This window comes from Chlamydotis macqueenii, chromosome 10 (assembly GCF_036417535.1).
Source record: "Chlamydotis macqueenii isolate bChlMac1 chromosome 10, bChlMac1.mat, whole genome shotgun sequence".
In the NCBI taxonomy this organism is placed as follows: Eukaryota; Metazoa; Chordata; class Aves; order Otidiformes; family Otididae; genus Chlamydotis; species Chlamydotis macqueenii.
The window spans coordinates 21,362,635-21,384,923 of NC_141565.1; the positions used below are offsets into that span (position 1 = coordinate 21,362,635).

The 22,289-nt window shown below is 41.4% G+C and overlaps 1 protein-coding gene across 1 annotated transcript in view; it reads right to left on the reverse strand.

Annotated features, from left to right (window-relative positions):
- Nucleotides 1-13,176, reverse strand: part of LOC147599571 (uncharacterized) — a 36,976-nt gene extending 23,800 nt beyond the window's left edge. The window contains exons 1-3 of the mRNA XM_086755336.1: nucleotides 13,077-13,176; nucleotides 12,889-12,953; nucleotides 8,699-8,896 (exon numbers count right to left, since the gene is read on the reverse strand). Coding sequence (XP_086611462.1) covers nucleotides 8,699-8,896; nucleotides 12,889-12,900 — 210 coding nt within the window. The 5' untranslated portion in view covers nucleotides 12,901-12,953; nucleotides 13,077-13,176. The remainder of the gene's footprint in view (nucleotides 1-8,698; nucleotides 8,897-12,888; nucleotides 12,954-13,076) is intronic.
- Between the last annotated feature and the right edge of the window lie 9,113 nt (nucleotides 13,177-22,289).

A 22,289-nucleotide genomic window follows, 5' to 3' on the forward strand; every position in this document is an offset into this window, starting at 1 on the left:
ATATAGTCATCAAGGATTTGCTTTTGATTTACACTTGCGCTCAAATCCAGAGCTTGTTCCACCTCTGTCCTTGTGACTACTGATGCAAGGAAGGGCTGCACAATTCTGCTATAACAATAAAAGAGTATTTTTTCAGCTGCACAGTTAACCAACAAAAAAAATGAAGACTGGTGTCACATCTAAAAATAAGTACCTTGCTTCCAATGAACGACAGGGGGAAAGAGATTTCAAACAAATTAGAGATGTTGTTCATGTCAAAAGAAAAGTATTTTGTTCTTCATTAAATCCCATTAGCTTGGTCTCTTATTTAGAAGGTTTACAATTCACATTCAACTCTACAATCTCTCAGGACTCACAAATTCCCCAGACAGTGTGAATCAAGTCGTTAAAGAAAGGAGGAAGAGACCAATGCAGCACCGACACTGTCCGTCCACTCCTGTGTCAGACTGCCACCCAGTAAACGCTGGCTTGTTTCCAGGATCCGGGCTAAAGCCCTGTGCTGGAACACAGCACATGACGCAAAGGTGGAGGAACACGTGCTGCTCCCCACAACACCACTTCCTTCTCAAAGGCGGGAGCAAGCACAGCTTGGGGGGTCTTCAAACACCAGACCTTCCTGACTCTGTAACACCAGCCTCCTTCGTTAAGCCTGCCAATGTTCAAATGAACACGTCAGATCGCAGGAAGGGTCATTAAAAACCCATACCGAATTTGGGGGAGCTGGAAAGTAGATTTAAGCCACTTTCTCAACTGCTGTCTTTGTCTAAGGGGCTCTTCTCTCGCTCATTGACATCTGAATCTTACCATCAGCTCCTGCTGACTTCAGATCAGGCCTCGAACATCTCTGAAGAATTCACTCTTTGAAAGATCGCTCTGCTGCGCCTACAGCAATTCAAATTATTCCGGTTATCACTTAAAAAATATCGTTCCTTTAACTTTCTGTGACAGATGAAAATGGAGGACATAATAAAAATATCTGTACGCTATAACAGATGGCATTTGAGATAATGCAGGTCCTTTTGCCAAGACACACACCACTCACATCGCAGGAGTCTGAAAGCAGACGCAAGTTTAACAATCGACAAGCCGTGATTGACACAGCTCCGCTCCTAGTGTGAGATGTCCTATTTCAGGCTTGCCGGGATGCACCGGCTCGGCAGACGGGCTGCAGCAGCGTTACTGTTTGCCTCCTGCGTGGATTTAAGAACTGGCACAGAAGTGTGACGCAGAGTCCCTGCTCTCATTTTCTGCACTGTCATCTCTAACACATGCCGCACAGACATTCTGACACGGCCTTATTTCTCTGAACTGAGAAACGGTATTTTTAGTGTGCCATTGAGTCTCAGAGAGTTACTTTACTTCCTTTGCTATCGCCCTTGTCCTGGGCTTTCACGCCATCGCAGCTTTGGTAAGAAGTCCATCCCACCCTTAACACCAGGTATGAAAACTTTGTTTAGTGGATGCTCAACTGCAGATGAATAAATAGAAAAAGAAGAGAACTCGAGGCAGACAAATGGAGGAAAGAAGCACTTTCAAATTCTTCTGAACAGTAACTATATGCAGTTTAAATCTTTCCTTTTGGAAACTGGTTGTCAGTATCAGAACAGAGCTTACGATTCCTTTCTCTTCTCCATTAACATCAACGCCAAAGCCTGACCTTTATTCAGTTAAGGGAAGGTTTTATTTCTCTGTAGTGAGATGACTTTCCTTACTAAATCGTTTATAGGAGGACTATTCAAATTAATTCCTGTCACAAAAATGGCAAAATAAGAATGACATTTTCTGATATTAAACAAACTAGCAGAGGAAAAAAAGGCATGTTAAAAGCAAAGGAAAACAGGCACGAAGATGAGTCAAAATGGTTCATCTGTATGAGACACTTCCAAAACATCGGTATTATATTTAGCTTAAACCTTGAACAAAAGGTCCCTGTCAGACTGAAGGAGTTAAAATAGGTTAAAGAAAGACACTTGAGAATTTTTATATGCATCAACCTTTGACTTAAATTAACTTAGCCAGGTATTTCCTACAGCATACACTGGATTTTGATGAGCTGTCTTTTTTCCATCAGGGAGGGAGGAAGAATTCTGCCTCCCAAGTGGAATATTTTCAACCAAAGCATGCACTTACTTCTGAGAAACTCCACATCCTAAACTGACCTTCTTACTCCTCATCCACCACGCAGGAGGCAGTGGCAGCACGTATGTGCACGGTGTGCACCCAGCACAGATGAAAGTGATTCATTACTCAATGCTTCGGCAACAGAAGCCCAAAAATCTAATATAATCTGATGAGAGAGGAACTAAGGCTGCAGTGTTGAATATCTTCTAATAGACTTCAAAGATTGTATTTTAAAGCAATATATTGTTTTTAATGTGCCTTATACACAGAATTTTACTACAGAAAGAGCTCCATGTTTTCAAAACCACAGGAAGGAGAGTACCGAGTTGCATTTTTCTTAGAGGAAAAGAAGTGTGAGGTGTGCTCTGCCGTTCTCTAGGGAATTGGCACAAAGCACGTTTCTATTTTGCTGGCTCAAGCAGGACACGAGCAGGCAATACAAAAGCTTACCACAGTGTTGACAACTTTTCAATCACCAAAACAGGTGTTAGATTTAAACGACAGACCATGACACGGAAACCTTATACCATTAACAATCTCCCGGGACCGCTCTACCTCCCATTACAAGGCCATGGAACGGCAAGGGCTGTTGACTGGGGTAACATGACATGCCAGCGAACACCTGCAAGGTCAGGGGGCACACGGGTCCTGCAGGAATATTCACATCTGATCTCAAACAGGAGGCAGCAGGCTGAAGAGAGCTTGCCTTTGTGTTGCTGAGCCACTGCTCACAAAAACACTGCCCTCATTATTCGTTTGTGTACAGCAGCTTTTCCACTGCTAGAGCTACCGGCCAAGGTTTTGCAAGTGGCCGAGCCCAACAAGAGGCACAAAAACGGAATATCCTTCTCTCCGTGACCACATGCACACGATGGGTACCACCTACCTGCAAACTACAAGGTCTACAGCTAGAAGTAACGAAGGGCCTACAAGTGGGAGATGTGAAAGCACTAATTCAAAGTGGTGAGCTTGGAAAGCTAAGACAAATTCTTCTCGTGTCCACTCACCGATTGACTCAGCTCCTTTACTGCTTGTATTACCGCAGCCAAAACTTGGCTTTCAAATGTACAACTTCTTCAGCAACTTTAGAGAATCAGAAGTCCTGTAATTTTTATCCTTCCAAACTCCTGTCTCTTGCAGACACATAGTCTTCGAGTGGAACATCAGACAAATCTGTTCCTTTATTAATTATCTATGAGACTTCTCAGCTACAGGTCTTCTAAACAAGATTTTGTCTTTAAAATAGACACTATAAAATTTCCATTTCATCATACTAACAAAGGGCCATAAAAGAAGAGCCAAAAAAAACCCAAATGCATTAATATTTCCAAGAAATACTAGCTTTAGATTTGTCTTCTTTTGGAAGGGAACTTCTCAGACCAAGACACCAAATAGGTACAAGAAGGATATTGTTAATATTAAGTGTACCTACAGCACTGGTAAGCCTGTGTTTTTACACAGAATCCAGTACAAACACTGCCAAGATCCTGCAATGATTTAAGAAGGTAAAATACATTATGTTCAGCACATTGCATTTTTAATGGGAAAATGGCACGGCTCATACCTAGCACTGTGTTGTATTAACTTAAGAATGTTAGATCAACCAAGAAACACTTCCGACTTCTGTTATCGCACATACATTCACTGCGCTAATTTCAAAACACTCATACACAATCAGTCCTTCTTCTTGTACCACCCAGAAGAAAGTAATTCATAGCATGAGTAATTATGGCATTAATAACTACTAAACTAGATATATTACTTAAGTCATCATTTTTCAAGACTGTTGGTCTAGTTCCCTTTCAGAAAGCAGAATGATAAAGAGCTTCTTATCACATTCTTCTCTAAATCCTTCAGGATTACTGATCTCCCTATATATAAAACCAGTACAGCAAAGCAAACCTCACTCTACACCAGTCTGGGGATTTATAAACCAGCCTGGCTGTTCTTACAGGTTCCCCTACAAGCCACTTGCCTGAAAGTGGGACCTGACTTCAGCATCTCACACTGAACTGTCTCCTCATCTTTCTCTTCTCGCAGTTCTCTACGCTACGTGAATTAATCGCCAGCTTTTACAATCATCAGCCTCCACTGTAAGGGAAGCCCATACCTCACCACGCAGCTGCTGGTCAGGCTGTATCTAACCTCCCACTAACAGACAAGCCACACAGCGACCCAAGTTTCTGAAGTGCTATGCTTCAGTACCCAGCAGTCATACAGTTGTATGTTTGGGGTGTTTTCCAATATGCTGACAGCCTTTAAATAACTCGGTATAACTCTGCACCCATAAAGCAGGCATCAACTGCCAACATGCTGAATCAAGAATGTAACAGCAAGTCAACAAGTGACATGAGAATTGCCATACTGGTAATTAAATCCACAGAAAAGCCTCCAAGAACCCTTAGGAGCAAGGAAGGATTTTGATTTTGGTAAGGGAGAGTAAATGTCTTCTTTCTACTAAAAATTATGCTGACAGTAATTCTGCACCTTAAGAGTAACATCCCCAAGTTGGTAAATGGCAGTGACATAAAACGGAGGCACGTACACTGCCGTAAGAAAGGATCATTCAGCACTAGGAAAATCAGTGGAAGGGATGATTGAACAAGTTGTTCCACAGTTTGGTTACTCCATCTACAATCTTTTCTTTACAGAACATGAAATTTTAAGAGAGGGAGGAACTGAAGATTTATGAATCCAATACATCTACTGGAAATATTACGCTGTTCATCTTCAGATTCAATCAGCCTCTGCAAACACAAGGCAAGGCAATAGTCACAGGAGTAGGAAGCCTCACTTCTATTATGATTTTGCAGAATCAATGAGCTACAATGCAAACATTCGCCCACAAGCATGAGAAGCAGCAGCCCTGCCTGCGCTGCCACTGCTCACGACTAATAGAGACCTGACATGGGAATGGATGGCACTGAATGAAAATGACTGCTACGCAGCTTTGTTTCATTTGTTTCCATTTTCAAGTAATAATACAATATAAAATTCTTGATTATTTTTAGCTGCTAGAACAGGTGGCATAAGGAGGAAAATAATTTAAGATCTTATTTGTATGACTAAGTGGTCCTGTTCTGCAATATTCTTCACTTTGTACCAACAAAATGTAGAATTACTCTATTCTGAATAAATTGTGCTGTTTTATCACCTAAATTTCCTGCTACACATCCATACTCTTGCGCTCTGCAGATAGCAGAGCATGCCCACTCTGACATTCAAAGCACCTTGGCAAGTTTGTCATGTCTGACCACTGACTTCTTTCAGAGGGCAAGGCCTGAACCAGAATGCTGAACGTGCCTCAAGGCATGGTTTACATTTGTGGCTTTCCAACTCCATCCAAGGTCTTTCAAAGAAGTCAGAGAATATAAGCATTTGTATAGATGCCCCATCAGTACAAGTCCCTGGAATTACACCGGGATACCAGATGTATTTCTTGTCCATTTCTTTTCCTTCTGCCAACGTTAAATGTGATCCTTTGCCAGAGCAGCAGCTGAGAAGCTCCACGTGGGTAATTCCACCAGCAGTCCTCCAGGCTAGTGCCTGCAGATCCCCTCGTTTGCTGGAGCCCACATCCCTCCTGCTCATCACGGAGTTCTTCAGCAATGGTAACTGACCTTATAGAATACCTTGCGTGAAAATTCTTTAGGGCTACATTAACGTACTCAGTTAACATAACTTTTTGAAATAAGCGTTTTCATTCCTACTCAGATCTGCATTGTGTTACCGCCTTACTGTCAGACTTCCTTCATTTGCCTAAAATAAGCACCCATGCCAGTTCTGGAGGGTCACAACTCAGACAGGCTGCTTTGTCTGATTAGATTAATTTGGGCAAATATTGCTTTTGTACAATTATGCACAGCTGGCAATAGACACTACCTTGAATTCATGTTATTTTTGGTTTTCTTATATAGCTATGACTTCTCTTCTAATTCTAGTCTTTGGCTGCTTGTAGTATACAGGCTGAGAGTACTTCACTCTTCACCTTGATTAGCGCTACTGAATTTCAACTGTATCTCTAACAGGTAGTTCTGGAAGACACAATAATTTTGTAGGTCCTTGTGTTACAGCCTTGGGAATCAAATCAAACTTTAGGGCTGTGACTCCTGGACATCCTGTAGCATTGGTCATACTACTTGTGTTTTACCCAATACCACTGTAACAGGACGCAGACCGAATGAAGTAGTTTCATCTTTCACCCCTTCTGTCACAGCACCAGTGAAGCTCCTTTCTTGCCTATGAGTTGCAGCAAAGCAGCATGGATTAGACAAGAGAGAACTGAAAACAGAAACAAATTCTTAGGAGATAAGAAATTAAAACACTTAATTGCTGCAAAGAAATACACAAAAGCAAACACTGCTCTCAAAAAAAAAAAATTATATGCCTACTGCCATAGGGGACAAGCCAAAGGCTATATAAACACCAAACAAAACAAATTGTGCTCCTAAAAATAGATGAGGACTGATTTTACACATACACACAGCAACTCAGCATTCAGGTGAATTTATCACAAAGAATACAAGGCATGCAATGCTTGTCACTACTTCTCATTTCCGGCTTCCATCTGTTCAGACCCAGCTGAAATCTGCGCCTGTGTAAACGCCTCTTCTCTGGGTCCCACTGATGATTACCATAAAAGGTGAGTAATGAAAAGGCTAACATTAGATCTGGTGCAAGTTATTTTCTACACAAAGAATTACAAGGCCATTTCTGCAGTACTGCAGGGTTTAGAGACAAGTGACATGCCTAGCAAATTAAAATAGAAATAAAGCAGAAAAAATTCTGCTTTCACAATCTGCTTCTAAGGCTGCTACGTGCCATCAAAGCAGTGGCATTCTTCAGCAGTAAAACCCAAATGAAATTGACAGTTAACTTCACCAAGAGAAACATGAAGCATCACAAGACAGAGGAATGGGCACAGAGTCTGCTGGTTTTCTGTGATCTTTCATATACTCAAGTTGAATTAGACTGGAGTTTTAACGGCATAAGCAACTCACCGCAAATACCAGCTAGGTGATTTATTAAAACTAAAGTCATCAATATTGTCTCTATTACAAGCACAGAAAGGCTATGGACAAGTGTATTCTATCCTAAACTTATAATTAGATACAAAAAGTTATCAATCCCTATCAGAAATACCAGGAAATTCAAGCACGCTGTTTCCTCTCAACATTGTCACAGTCTACTTTTGTTTCCCATAGCTCATGCTCTTGCAAACTGATAAACCTTATATTACCCAATTTGGGATCATGGAAGTCAACTGTTCCATATATAACTACAGAAAATTCAAACCCAAAGTTTACATAATGAGTAACAGCTTGTATTATCTAAATAGCTGTTGTCAAGTCCTTTGTTTTGCATTTCTTCACTAGTAATTTTTGATCCATATAATATGGCAGTTCTCTAACTGGACACAAGCAAAGTCATTTTTTCACCCAGGAAAAGGTAACGGCTTTTGTACGTATATGTCTAGGTTACAACGGGATAAAGTCTATGTAGCTCTGCCAGGAGTGTTCTCACTAGAATAAGGATTAATCAATCTAACTGGACAACAAGGAGACAATAAAAATGTAAATAAAAGTTTCATGATAAAGATAATGTGGACTAAATACTAGGAAAAAAGATACAGAACAGCTGGACAACTTAAAATGACAACAAAGGTAACTAAACACAAAATATTCTAAAAAGTTCTCATCTGTAAGAACTGTTGAGTCACCCATCAGCCCTGAAATTCTTCCAAGAGACTCCCATAAACAAACCTGTCTATAGGAAGGAGGGTCAGCCTATTTTATTAAAACTTTCTGTACGCATTCCCTTTATCAGTACACAGACACCCGCACGTGGCAACTGCGTGTTAATAACACAGCAGGCCTGGCTGCCAACGGGGTCTGTGCCTCTCGCCACACCTGCCTCCGTTCCTCCCGCTTTTATATTCTACTTTCTAAGGAGGTACAGTATTATGTTTTCTTGCAATACTTGAAAAACAAGAGTTGGCTAACAATTTTTTTTAGCTGTTTTTTTATATTATTAATTTATGTTTACAAACTGCAGGAATTCTGAATGTCATCATGCCTCTTCTGCCCTGCCTCCCTCCCTTCTCAGCTCTGTTACAGACAGGTCACCAGCTTTAGAACGTTTCCTTTTCAATTGCTAGAAGAAGGATGGGTGAGGGAATCTTTCATCTTCCCCTTTTTGAAATCCGCACAATGAGAGTTTTAAGGGTTAAGGCAGAAAATACTAAAAGCCTTTTTCTAAACCATTCCATGAGAAACATTTACACACATTGAAGAGAAACCATAAAATTTTACAAGGTTTAAATAAAACGGAGCCAGTAGCTAATACTAAAAGTTGGCATTTTACCAACTGCCACAAGTAGATCAATAAATAACCACCTCAAACTAAAGAAAAAAGGCTTAGCAATGTGTTATCAACAAACTGTCATCCAGGGAGAGGACATGAGAGGCACAGTGTGCTATGCAGGTGTCGTGGTGGTGGTGGGAAAATGCAGGTTTTCTGTACACTCGGTATAAGCAGTTTCTTCTGCTGCCACTGGAGATGAGAAGTAGCCACCCACCTTGCCTCCTGGGAGCGCATCTGTCATGGGAAGATGGGAAGCCAGGAGCCGTTGAAGGCTGGGATTGTGCTTTGAGGAAAGAGCCGGAGGTGCCCGCCCTGTTCTGAATTCCTCAGGTGTCCACTGCTGAGCACTGCAGGAGACACGCCGTTGTGCTGGATGAGCCTGTGGCTGGCCATCGCAGAGGGGATCTCTCACCTGCACAAGATGAGACAGTGAGCGCCGCAGCAGTTGGGAAATCATGGAAGTGCGTTTAGCGGGGACAGGATAAATACAACTGGTACCAAATTGTTAAACGTCAACCTTAAGACCCACATACGAGGCAAAAATAGCAACAGCTTCCTATGCCTGAAAGCACTGAGTCTATACAGGAAAAAAGTAAGGCTGGAAGATCCACTCTAGAACAGACTATACTAAAGGAAACGTGTGCTAAGTCTAATTTAAGAAAGAAATTTTGGAAGATTCCTGATGCACAGGATGATCTCTAACAAACCCACTGCAAAAGCAGGCAAACCCAAGGTTAAGCAGCTGCCAGATTTTCTGCCACAAGAGAGAACTTCAAATCTGCCATGGGAGACAGTAGGAGTGCCCCAGTCCAACGTATCTTGTCACACTTAGCCTATTTTTTTCAAGCTTTGTATTTTACTGCAAAGCTAAGATTTTCTGTAAACATAATTTAAAATCAGCTATCAACCATGGCTAACTCAGGCATTTCAATATTCAGAGAAAAGTCCAGGGAAGTACCCTGAGTGAGCATGCATAGCTGAAAGTGCCAAGAGGGACGGCTGTGACCTGCTAAGGACAGTTGTTCGGATACCACCAAACAAGGCACAGAGAAAGCCTTTCCACATGCCAGCACAAAACAGGAGCCTGGTGGTGGAGTGTTGGAGGTTTTTTTTTCATTGTTTTTTAGTGTTTTGTTTTACGTAAGGAAAGGTAAGGAAGAGATTCAGCTTGAAACGGTACCACCAGTCTCTTATCCAACAACTCAATGGTCAAGACATCCATCTGAAGTGTGAAAAATGTTCCTCCTCTGCTATAACCACCACTTTTCACCTAAACTGGGAAGTTTTCTGCTCTTGCATCTGCCCTTCTTCACTTTTTATAAAATACTTCTAGGAATCAAAGGCAGACACACATTCTTTGGTAACACCTATGGGGCAGCTTCAGTCCCACCCCAGGAATGCAGGACTTCACAGAGCAGAATGTCAAGGGCACAACAGTCTCAGCCGTCCAGAGAGCCCGGCAGCCTGGGAGTTACACGCTCCCGCAAGCATTAACTGCTTACAAGTGCTCTGCCGGAGGAAAAGGTCAGGCCCAGCGCCTACATGATGGATAAACTACACAGCCACCAGCCACTTCACCATTTCCCAGCTGGGAAACACTTACCAGAACTTACAACCCCGCAGAATAAAGACTGTTTCTGGCATATTTACTGTCTTGCCTCAGTAAAATATTGAGGACTGTAACATAGGGTTCATCGGCTAAAGAATAAACAGTAGGTCGTGTTCGGATGGCTCTACGTACAGTCAGGGAACTACTGCAGACAGCTTCACCACCAGTCACTCGTTACTGAACTTCTCAACAAGCAAGATTAGTCAAATGAGAAAGTGAAAACAAGAGTAATGCAGGACCAACTGCTAATCACAAAGGACTGACAGATTTTTGACTATTCATAGTGAACTTCAAAAAATACCTAGCACTACTACATGCTTTAATAAATACTAAGTAAATTTTCAGTAAATGAAACAATTAACAAGTACTGCAACGCAATTATATCACAGCTGGCATACATGTGGCTAAATCAGTGCCACATTACTTTCTGCATCAGCTCAAAAGATCATCACAGAATTATGACTTGTTGCATTGAAATCTTTCCACTCAGAAACCTATAAAGACTGTCCTGCGCATCAAATAGCTTCATCTTGTCTATTTAAGACTGCTTGGCTGCACTGCACATTGTGCTGTCCCATCACTGATACTATTATTCTCTTTTATCTAGTCAGGTATTTCTAAATTGTTTTACAATGCAATAAACAGGAGGTCAAGTACAGAAGTTATAAATAACACACAACAGCCACTGCTTGTTGTTCTCGCCTCAGAACACTGCTGCCAGTGCTCCACCTCAGTCTCCAACTTGCGCTTTCCAGCAATTTACGACCTCAAAAGATAAATAGCTTATCCCTCGCTTTTTTTTTAAAACAGGATCACATTAAGGCCTAACAGTCATTAAGTCAATGATTCCAAATAATCATAATCAATAGGACAGGAAAGAGTTGGGCAACTCATCTCACCCACAGAGAAGTGACAGATAAATTGATTGATTAGCGGTGGGTTTTTTTCTCCTTTACCCAAAAGCTTTACTATCTGGACTTTTTTTGCAGATTAAGAAGTCCCTTATTAAAAATGTCATCCTTTTCTACCTCTAATCATTCTGGGCTTTAATAACTTTCTACAGAATCTGTAGAAAGTTACCTGTGCAAATCTGCACAGTAGTTTCTTTCACCTCTTACTTCTTGTGGAATATGGGGAAATTGTGAAATAATGGCAATTGTGAAAGCTTCACAAGGACTAGTAACTAATAATGAGGATAAATACAAGAAGCCCTGAGATTTGTTCCTTTCCTCAGTATGGTGCCAACACTTAAAAGGCTGCGCACACTTTTTTCCTTCAGTATGTGTCTCAAGAATTTATATTATTGATAAATGCAGTCATAGATTTCTCTGACGCCCAAGCTCTTTGATTTAAGTCTTTCAAGGGGACTCAAACCTTTTCTTTTCCTCAAAACCTTTCCAGATTCAAAGACGTAACGTTCCTAGCTCCTTTGCTTTGAAGCACGAGAGCAAGTAATTCTAAACTGCAGCCCTTTTTAAAGGCCATTGCATTTTCATCAGGTAAAAGAGAAATTGTAAATACCAAAAAAAAAATCACACTAGGTAACAGAAAGCCCAGGAAAGGATGACATAACCCAAGGAAAGTAAACTTGTTTCCTTTTTCAAAGCAATCTTATGTTCTACCAAAACCAGTATCATTTTAAAGTTAAAAAGGTATGGTAAGGAGTGTGTGACTTCCACATCAGCAAGTGAAAAAGAAAATCACCACCCTGTGTAGGCAAGAGAAAGGTTAATATTGCATAATTCATCAGCAAATAGACCAGGAATTAGGACTCTTCATAAAAGCGGTCTTAAAAGGGTTTAATCTTGAGTCTCTGTCTTCAAAAATAAAAAGTAAATACAAAGCCCAGATACAAAACTCAATAATTAATAGTAGACTGGGTTGAACAGGAAAGTAGAAGCAAAGCAGGAATAAAATCAGGTTGGCCTCACACATTGTGTCAGCATTATACTACTAACAACCTGTCTTCACCAGGAAGCCAAACACGCTTTGCTGGAACCCTCACAATCTGGCTCAAGTTGGTGCTTTGCGATCACATCGACAAAGGTGAAGAGTGATTTGGACTGGAACAGCGCGAAGCAGAATGAGACGATGACCTGACCTACTTGACCATGCCAGCCACATCATTACAGGTTAAAACAGACTCTAGTCCACGTACAATTGTGACAATCAAGCAGACCATTTGCTACATCATGAAAAGCTCATACAAGTCACTCATTCATTGGGGGGGGGGAAGGTAGGGCCTCCTGTGATGCAGTGCTGTAAGAACAGGACATTATAAAGATAGAACACAACCCACCAACTTTAATTTCATTGCTTTGTGGGTTTTAGTTTAAGGCCCAATGTTATCTTAATGTGCTTCCTGGATCCCATAATTAAATTCACTAATCCCCCGTCTTAAGGCATCAGCAAGTTAAGCTAATTTAAAGTTAGTACCTGAGCTTACATTTTTTTTCCCCCTTTAGCAAAGAAACAAAATTATTGAACTCTTTCTGTGACAAGTAGGTATTTTTGTCTCTATTTTATCGCTCCTTCTTCACTGTCCTCATTCTGTACTGTAGGGGTTAGGAAGGAGGCTTAATATATTAGTTTGTGAAGATTTAGATATATCTGGTTACTTAAACAAGCTACAGAAAAATATCTCATAATATCCTCCCTGCACGGCTGCCCGATACTCCCAAGCTGGCATTGACGCTGTAGTCGCAAACTCACATATCTGTTTAATATCTCTTATTCCCTTGTTTCAGCAGGGATTTCTGAAGGTAACACCCGAAAAATCAGCACGTCAGCCATACCTTTAAAACCATGTCCTGACAGACATCACGAGCCAAGCAGGATCAGTTCGTCATCAATCTGTATGCTGCAGACAAACACAATTACTGGATTAAAATCTCACAGAAACATGACGAGCTGGAAAAATAAACACGCTCCATTATCTGCAAAGAAATCACCTAAGTTTCTCCATCACTTCAAAATAATGTACCTCGGTCATCTTTTTAATTATACAGAGGACATTTCTCCCAGTATTTCCAACTACGCAATCTTCCACTGGCCTTTTCTATCAGCAGCGTTAACCACCTTACAGCCTCATTTTAGCTTTGGCAATTATTTGTCCTCCAGTTTAAATTCCTTTCTGTGGTTCCAATTAACACAGCGTGATTTCCTTCCTGTCCCAAACTATAGCACGAGTTCACAGGATTTCCACAGCTACTCCCAGCCACGGTGCAGCAGGACAGAGGCAGAACCAGCATCCGCAGTGGCCGTCACCCTGGATAACAGGAACCTCAGCCGTGCTGTGCTGGACGGTCAGCACACAAACGAGCTACGGGCTGCTGCGCTCACATTGTGATCCAGGTAACACACCCAAGAGCAGGAGACACCCAATGCTGCAAGATCTGTTCTTCCTGCAGACCAGCAAAAAGTTGTTAGATGTGATCCGTAAGGTTCATCTTCAATATTTATGAAATTTCTAACCTAGGCCCAGAGTTTCAGTAATGGCTGCTTAACTAACAATGCAATGTTAAAAACCAACCTCATTTCATCCCATAATTTCATTAGTCTTCATAGCTCATGATTTTCTGGTAAAGCTTTTAATTAATGTACTACTTCCCAACTGGATTTCTCCTCAGAACGTTCGCTAGATGCCACACAGTTACCCTAGTCCTACTTTTTGCCTTGTGCTTCTTAACCAACGCAAATCCCAGTAACAAAATATGCGCAAAATTGATAAATACAGATTTTTCTTTCCTCTACTTCTTAGAATCATCTAATGGTTAGGGTTGGAAGGGACCTTTAAAAGCCACCCAGTCCAACTCCCTGCAAGAAGCAGGGACATCTCCAACCAGATCAGGTTGCTCAGAGCCCCGTCCAACCTGGCCTAGAATGTTTCCAGCGATGGGCATCCACCACCTCTCTGGGCAACTGGGCCAGTGCCTTACAACGCTCAGTGTAAAATATTTTTTCCTTCTTAATGAACACCAGTAAAGAAACAGTAAACACCAGTTCCTTTTGACAAGGAACTCACCCTGTGGCCTCAAGCCTCCTAAATACACTGATGTATGGTCAAGATCTTGTTGAAGCTCATCTCCTGTTCCCCAAACTGGCCCCTTCCAGCCCTCTCACCAAACAGATGACAGGTCAATTCTTTCAGGCAGGGAGGCAAGCTCTCCAAGCCAACAGGTTGGTCTACTCAGTACCCAATAGAAGTGTTAGCTACCAGCAATAAATAACATAAAAATATCTACAACAGAATATTTACAATGGAATTCCAAATTAATATTGAAGAGGGTTAGCAGACAGGACAGACAGACACTTTTACCACTTGCTAGATCAGCTCTGGCTCCGTAACACGTTTTCCTGCTGATTTTTGTTAGCACCGAACCCACAGCTAATGTATCTCTCCAGACGAAACCAAAATGATGGATTACAAAGCTCACACACAAACAGAAGTGTATATATATTAAATCAGGCCTTTGGTGACTGCTATCTTAATTAACATCTTATCTTAGGAGAACCAAATGCGCAGCGCTAACTCCAGAGGCCCGCTGCTGTTTCCCCAGAGGAGCGGAACACTGCTGTTCACTTCGGGGAGGGCAGGATGGCTCCCTCGTTACTCCACAAGCATGTTCTTCTCCAAGTGAGGGGGATGAGCCACATGCAGTACCTGAACACAGCAATGCCTTTTTTGCTGCCATAACAAAGAGCAACTTGCAGGACCACAAGCAGGCAGTAAGCGTTGACCACTCTGAAGGACAGCACCCCTTATTAAACTTTGCCTCATCCCATGACTCCTTCTTATATTTTTTAACATTAATTAAACTTTCAAAAGGCAGTTAGGATAAGGAATTGCGGAAAAATTATGGTCACTTTATTGTTTATTCCCCGATTGCACATGTAACGAGGCTAAATTTAAAGTAGTGTATCCTAGAACTTACATTTTAATGATGCTTTTACTGTGGTCTGAGTGCTAATGCCCTCTTTTTTTTTTTTACTGATTTTACTGCATTTTAGTGACTACTCAAAAAAAAAAAAATCTTGTTAAGAAATGCTTATAAGGCACTGTAATTATATATTGCATGTATTAAGGCTACAGATAAAGCAGCCAAGAATTTAGTTTATGAAAATATATTTATTCTGTATTATAATTTCCTAGTCTCTTACCACTGTACAAGGCACAAAGTCTTGGCAAAAAAAATCTGAATATATGTTACTGTTTTCCATTTAAACAAAAAGTGGCAATTCAACATAAAAAGATGCCTTGCTGTTTTCCTAACTTCTTATGCATACGTCTTATTTCAACGTACGCTACGGATGTTCAGTTGCTGCAAGGAGAAAAAAAAAATGCTGAAAAGTTTCCCAAGATAAAGCAGCAAAGCCAACATTTTGCTTTTGACAACTCCTACAAACTCTGCAGCAGGCAGTGGTAGCAAGAGGATTCAATAGATGGGGGTGTGCAGTTTTCCTGCCAATCTGTGCAATGGGAAACTAGTGTTTGATTTAAGCATTCTACCAAATTTCTTCCTTCAGTTCAATTCCTGCCCCATCCCCAGCCACCTCAAAAAGGCCATCTAACACGCCTAACTAACAAGCCTGAGCGCTCCAAGCAGGAAACGGTAAGATAATAAACAATAATTTACCTCTTCTTCATGCTAAGCTTTAGTGGCTTATAATTCAGCTTTCTCAACGCAAGGTCTCAGCAGGAGACAGCCAATGACTTTTTCCACCTCAGAATAAGCTGTTCCACACCGTGCTACGTAAATCTCAGTTAGCTTTGTGGGGGAAGTCTGAAGTCAGGTAAAATATAAGCCTCTTACGGCATAAAAGAGAAAAAAAGAATATTCCAAAACTAAAATTAGTCATATGGTTTAATACCAAATGTTTAGCATGTACCATCAGCTTTTTTTTTCCTGCTTAGAAGCACATTACCATGAAATAGCAATATTCAAATTTAGCCCTAAGCAAGCAAGAAAGATAATTTTAATAAGGAACTAGAATACAAAATGTGACAGCTTACCCACAGCAATTGTGTACAGCATACAACACTCAAGAGAACACCGCCTTTGTTTTTAAACTGTTAAACAAGTCTCCTTCACTTGACACCAAGTTTCCCCAATTCGGAATCAATGATATGTACGCACACAGCTACACTGCTCCAGAGCAAGTGTTCATTAGATCAAAAAATAACACAAAATCAACTACCAACATTTTTTTTTTAATATAAAAAAAACCTAAAGTGGGTCAGAACACTGAGAATAATTTCCACACGTGCGTTACTATAAGTAATTCGTCAAGGTCAGTCATTTGCTTGCAGGTTCAGACCATCAAAATCTGAAGGCAGGTTTATGTCAGTTACGTGCCAACACATCTTCGGGAAGGAAGCCCCTTGTGTCTGCTTTATTTTCCCTCTCATTAGCTTCTCCCTTGCGAAGAGAGGGACGGCGTGAAGCAGGCAGCTGATCAAAAGAAAGAGCAACTGAGAAGAGTTTGGCAAGCAAACCGGGAGTCACAGAGGGACTGCTTGCTGTCATGAGAAAGTCCTGCAGAATTTAACTGGCATTAAAACTGGACACACTCCCCAGTACAATGTGGTTACATTGTGCAGAACTCAACGCAGCAGATTCTCCTTTTCCCAGGATTTTTTTCTTGGGAATCTACCAGACTGGATAAATTTCAAAGACTGGACATGTGCCTTCACCTAAAAAATGAATCCTTTCCATTTTTCAGTTTTTTTTAAATGTGTAAAAAAAGAGTGAAAAAGAAAATAAATGGAATTAAGTTATAGCAGCAAACTAGAAATGGATTCTAGGGATTCAGTAGCCTATATGGTAAAAAAGAATGTTTAGAGGTTATTTTTTTTTAAATCCTAAACTAAAGCATACTTTAGTACTGAAAATGAGGAGAGAACTATCTTTTTGATAAAAGATATAGGGACCAACACACATTGCCGATAACAGAGATCTTCTATGCTCCGGGGCTGAAAACCCAAGGACACACACTGAACGAGAGCAAACATTTCCGTCTGTATTAAAATAAAGTCTTCCTCTTGGAGGAGTTTTAAATGTTCAAAGATAAACTTTAGCCACATTTCATTAGTTGGGTAAGAGTCACCTAAAGGAAACTACGGTGGTTTTTATAGCCCCACATATACTTTGCCCTGCCAGTCCCACGGTGAAGCAGTAATTGCATCCTCCTCTGGCGCACAGTGCTTATGCTGACACCGCTTAATTGCTTTGTGCAGTCTTGTCATGAGAACGAAGCCCAGCGGCATCCCGGCTTGCTCAGTAGCACGGGCTGGGACCAGAGCCCAGCACATCTGCCTCCCGCTCTGCACGCACTCAGACCTGGGCTTCAGCGCTTCCTGCTAACATAATCCAGTGCGAATTAAAAGCAGCTCTGAGATTGCTTCAGAGTTGTCAGATGTGCTGTCCACTTCCTCAGCACTCCTAGGTGAAGGAAGGGGGTGGGCACGGGAGAGAAATCACTCCTTCCATACGACAGATGCATCCAGACATGGTGTCGCCGTTAGCGACCTGGAGCCAAGGACTACACCCCCGAGAGCAGCCCGGTCACTTCAGGAGAGCTATCACTAAGGGGTATCCAAACAGCTCGGTTTTGTAGCATCACAGGAAAAATTTTTGAATTTTTGTTAAAACACAGTAACTGTTATTGCACTATTTTGATTCCCTCCCATAATTTTCTGTCTCAACGGTTAGTTTCTTTTCCACATCTCAACCAGCATACACTACCATATGTGAGAACAGACAAGTTGCGTATCTCAGCAATCTTCATTCGCGTGACTTGCATCAGCTACATTATGAATTCCCACAGCTCAAAACAAAGGTGGCTAAAATTTACCAAAACAGAGATACATATCTATTAATAGCAGTGCAATCCTTCTGTCAACAAGGCTGGTAATTACTGTATCAGAAAATATTTAACCCACTAGACTCAAACTAGACTTTTTATTCCAAGTGGAAAGCTAAAAATAATTTTTTTTCACACATTAACACACAGTTTATCACCAGCATTGCCGTTTCTACTGCCAGGAGGTTACAGCAGACAGCAATATTACTGATTTTGCAATGGTTATTCAGTTCAGTCATTAGTGACAGTAAACGAGTCTAACGAGCTGTAGCAAGACCTTCGCTGCTGTTTTGCACTACTTTCCATATTTTACTGCTAACCTCCCATTTAATGACTCTTCCAGCACAGGTGAAAATACCTGTAGTGGTTCAGCTGCTTCAAAACACTTTCTGCTCAAATAAGAAAACCTTTCTAGAGATGTATCTGTAGGTCAATGACACCACAGTAGGCACGGACCATCTCTGTCTATGGCACAAACACACACGGGATGAGCGCAGGAGCAGAGTACTCACACAAGAAATCCAGAGATGCTCATTCCCTGAAAACGGTGGGAAGAAGTTTATCCAACCTCTGCCCATAAACACAACAATAATTTAAAAATAGCTCTAAGCTGCCAATTCCATCTGATAGAAAGTAGGCTTCAAAATTAACACCACCTTGCCTGAGGACATTTTTCCAAGTATCATTACCAGGTCTTAAAATGAACACCTAAGAACTGACACAGCAGGTCAGGGAAGAGGCCAACCAAGCAGAGCACTGTGTCTGACAACAGCCAGCTGTAGATCTTCATGATAAAGATAGCATAATCCTCAGGCTGCGGAGCTTCGGAGCTGGAGACAGGCACCGAGACTGTTTTGTGTAATATTCACTAGCAGAAAAGATTCACTAGCCAAAAAAATCTGTTGACTCTTTTTCTGAATACAATTGTAGTTCAAGTCTCTGCAACAGCCTGTGCTGACTGATGAGCTCCACAATGTGATTACATGCTGTGGGGAGAGAGACTGCTTCATTTTAGTAGTTTGAAATGTACCACCTAATAATTTCACTATGCAGTCAGTGTGTTTTGTATGAAACACTGTACACTCATTCCTGAAGAGCCTTCTCTATGCATGCTGTTTACAGAGCATTATGTATGGCCACACGTTAGCACTTCACTATTCATTCCTTTTCCTCACCAGCTACAAACACAATGACAGCACAAATCCAATAATTCATCTGTTTGGCTAATGGAAACCTCCCTCAATTCAAATAAAAAGACCTTTATTCTTACCTTCTCTTTCCTACACACTAGCAAGTTATTAATCCATTTTACATTATAAAATGGCTTTTTTCTTTTTTTTCCCAAAGGACCTTGCTGAAAGTGCTCTGAAAAAATTAATGCACACCAGGTTGATTAGACCACCCTTACCCAAATATCCACTAACTCCCTCAGACAAGTCTGAGTGATTTGTCAGGCATGACTCCCTTGAAAAGTTATGTTTTCCTACCATATAATATTTACATGTGTCTAATAATCTTTATTATCTGTTAGTGTGCTGGCACAGAAGCCACACATCCTTACCTGTAGTTCCCCACACCACCTCTCCTACCCTTTCGCACAAAGAGCCATGTCCTTCTCGCCTCTGTAACGCTGAGGCTGATTTAAACGACAGGCTACTCTACAGTTCATGGTCACACTGAAGTTCCTTTTCACCAAGGATTCTACCATCTGTTCCTGTCATTTCGTTACTTCACTGATTGTTTTGACCATCTTCTACTGGCACATCAGTTTGTGACAGTTCCTTAGACTATTCCCACAAGAAAAGGAGCTGGCAGGGAGCTGATAGGGAGCCTTCCTAAGCTTTCCTACACTGCACGCATTTAACTCTTCTACTGTCGCATTACTTTCCTTGAATGTGACCTGTATTATTGTTAATTTACTATTGATTACCTATTAACTGCAAAAGCAGGATAAGCGCCAGACTGCTAAAGACATGGTTTCAGAGGGCTTGGATTTTTTTTTTAAATCATGACTGACAATTCATCAGAATCTTTTTAGCTTTACTGGTGGTTTCACATTCAAATTAATCAGAATGCACGTTCTTTAAATTTTCTTTCTTTTGCTATCACAAGCACTTTTGAAGAGTCTCTTTCACTTCAGTTTTTAACCACACTAGCTTTCAGTGTCATTCTACCTGAAAGCATTATACCCTCAGCTGTATCTTTAAAATTATTTTTAAACACCCTCTTAAACAGGTATGGTTTTGGAAGTTAAATGTTTTATTGTGCCAGATTTATTGCAAATTTGAGTAACATGACGACCAACTTCACAGCAGTATCTTCAAACGTGTCCTGTTCCCTGCGCAGGATTAATCAAGATTTGTTCCACCTTTTCAGATTGGGTTATTTATTTGGCTCTAAAAAATTTGGCTTTGTAAGACTTAAAATCTTTACTCTCTTAGCCCAGCCATCATACCCATAATTATGGTCTAATTTCTGCTTTTGCAGCTTTTCTAATCTCACTTAGCCTTTCATGGACATTATCAGTATATTGTGATGATAGCTTCTGTCATTGTCTCAAGATTATAATCTTTCCACACAGATATGATTTTTTTTAATTCACAAAATTTCACAGCTCCTTTTGAGGCAATTAATTAATTTACCCTATTTGACTCAAAGCTGTCTTAAATATACATAACTCCCCCACAGCACGTCCTGCTCTACCAATAAAAGTATATGACGCTTGCCTAAACAGGCAATTGCACGATATGCGGCAATTTCATTCAGACTTACGCACATAACACTTCAGATCTGAAAATCCACAGAGATCACAGTAAATAAACTTTGAAAAAAGGTTTCAGTCTCTCTGGTTCCTTTACTGTACTCATCAAAATAGTACCTGCATACCTAAGGAGAATCACTGAAACGATTTAGCGCACAGAGTGGACAAACCACACCAAGCTTTTGAAGAAGTGAGAAATAGCGTCTATGCGAGAAGGGGAGCCAGCGAAAGCAGTTACAGGGCGCAGAGGAGCCTGCGGAGCAGGTTGGATGCAGCACATCCCCGTGTGCCCCACCAGAGCCCCCGCAGCCAGCGCAGCGCTGGCGGTCACGCACCCACCACCAGGACATCAAGCCAAACGAAATGCCATCTGGATCCAAGTGTAAAAGATGAACATCAAAATTCACAGAGCTACCCATCAGAAGGAGAAAACAAACAGAAAATTACTTCTGGTTTTATCCAAAATTAGAATATTTTCCAAGGCTCAGAAAGCTGGGTTTGTATCCCTCTCAGCCTGAGGTGCCAAAACCTACTACTGCTGGAGAAAGTTAAATCTGCGTAACACCCGATTCTTGCAAACATTTCAGCTGTTTACACCAAAACCTTCACCATTCTTGCTTTGTCTATGATATTTTATTTTATTTTATTTCACCTACACATCCGCTGTGCACAAAGCTTCCAGATGTGGGTGCCACAAGGGAATACCTGTCATCTCTCTGGTCCGCAAGAAGAGAAAGGAAGAAGAAAGCCCCTTTCCTGACAGATTTTTTTAAATAATCAGAGCTTTCATCAACCCTGACCAGTAAGCAGGGCTGATGCCCCCAGGGACACCCAGCACAAGCCCAGTTGAAGTGACCTCCCTCAGTTCTTCCCAAGCTCCATCCAAAGACAAGGGCACTGGCCCATGCTCCCCAGGGCCTGTCAGGTTTGTCAGAGCAACAGTGTAAACCAGCTTCAGTCAGACCACACAACATTAAGGAGCTTTTGTTGAGCCTGCTCACAAATGCTCACATCTTCACCCACACCTGAGATAAGGAGGAGCCTTAATTGATTTTCACCTCACAAATCAAACCCATGGTGCTGAACGCCCACAGCTTGGGGTGTTGTGTTGGGAGGAGGAGGAGAGAGGACGGAATTCAGCCCCACTGATAAAAAGCAAGCTCCTGCTGTACAGTGACACATATGGACCAGAAAACCAGGCAAGGACCTTTTCCTCCCTTGCAGCTCACACTCAATGAGTACTCAATTGCTAAGTTAGACCAAATTCCCTTGATTACATAAAGTGATGCAAGGACTACAGATATTTTGAAACTATTTGGTATCTGCAGATGACAAAGACTACTTTGAAAGCCACCCTGCTGTTCTGAAACTCAGGCTGAAGTTTTGCACTGCCCATGAAGGTGTTCTGCCACCTCCTCTGGGAGCAGGAACCAAGCACACCCCGGCCCGGGCCGGGGAATGAGCCGCGCCAGTTCCAGCCCCAAAGCAGCATCGGAGACCGAGCTCTAGCAGGGAAGTGTTGATCTGGATGTTTGCAGACAACTTTCAGCCCATTACAGACTCAGAATTTAA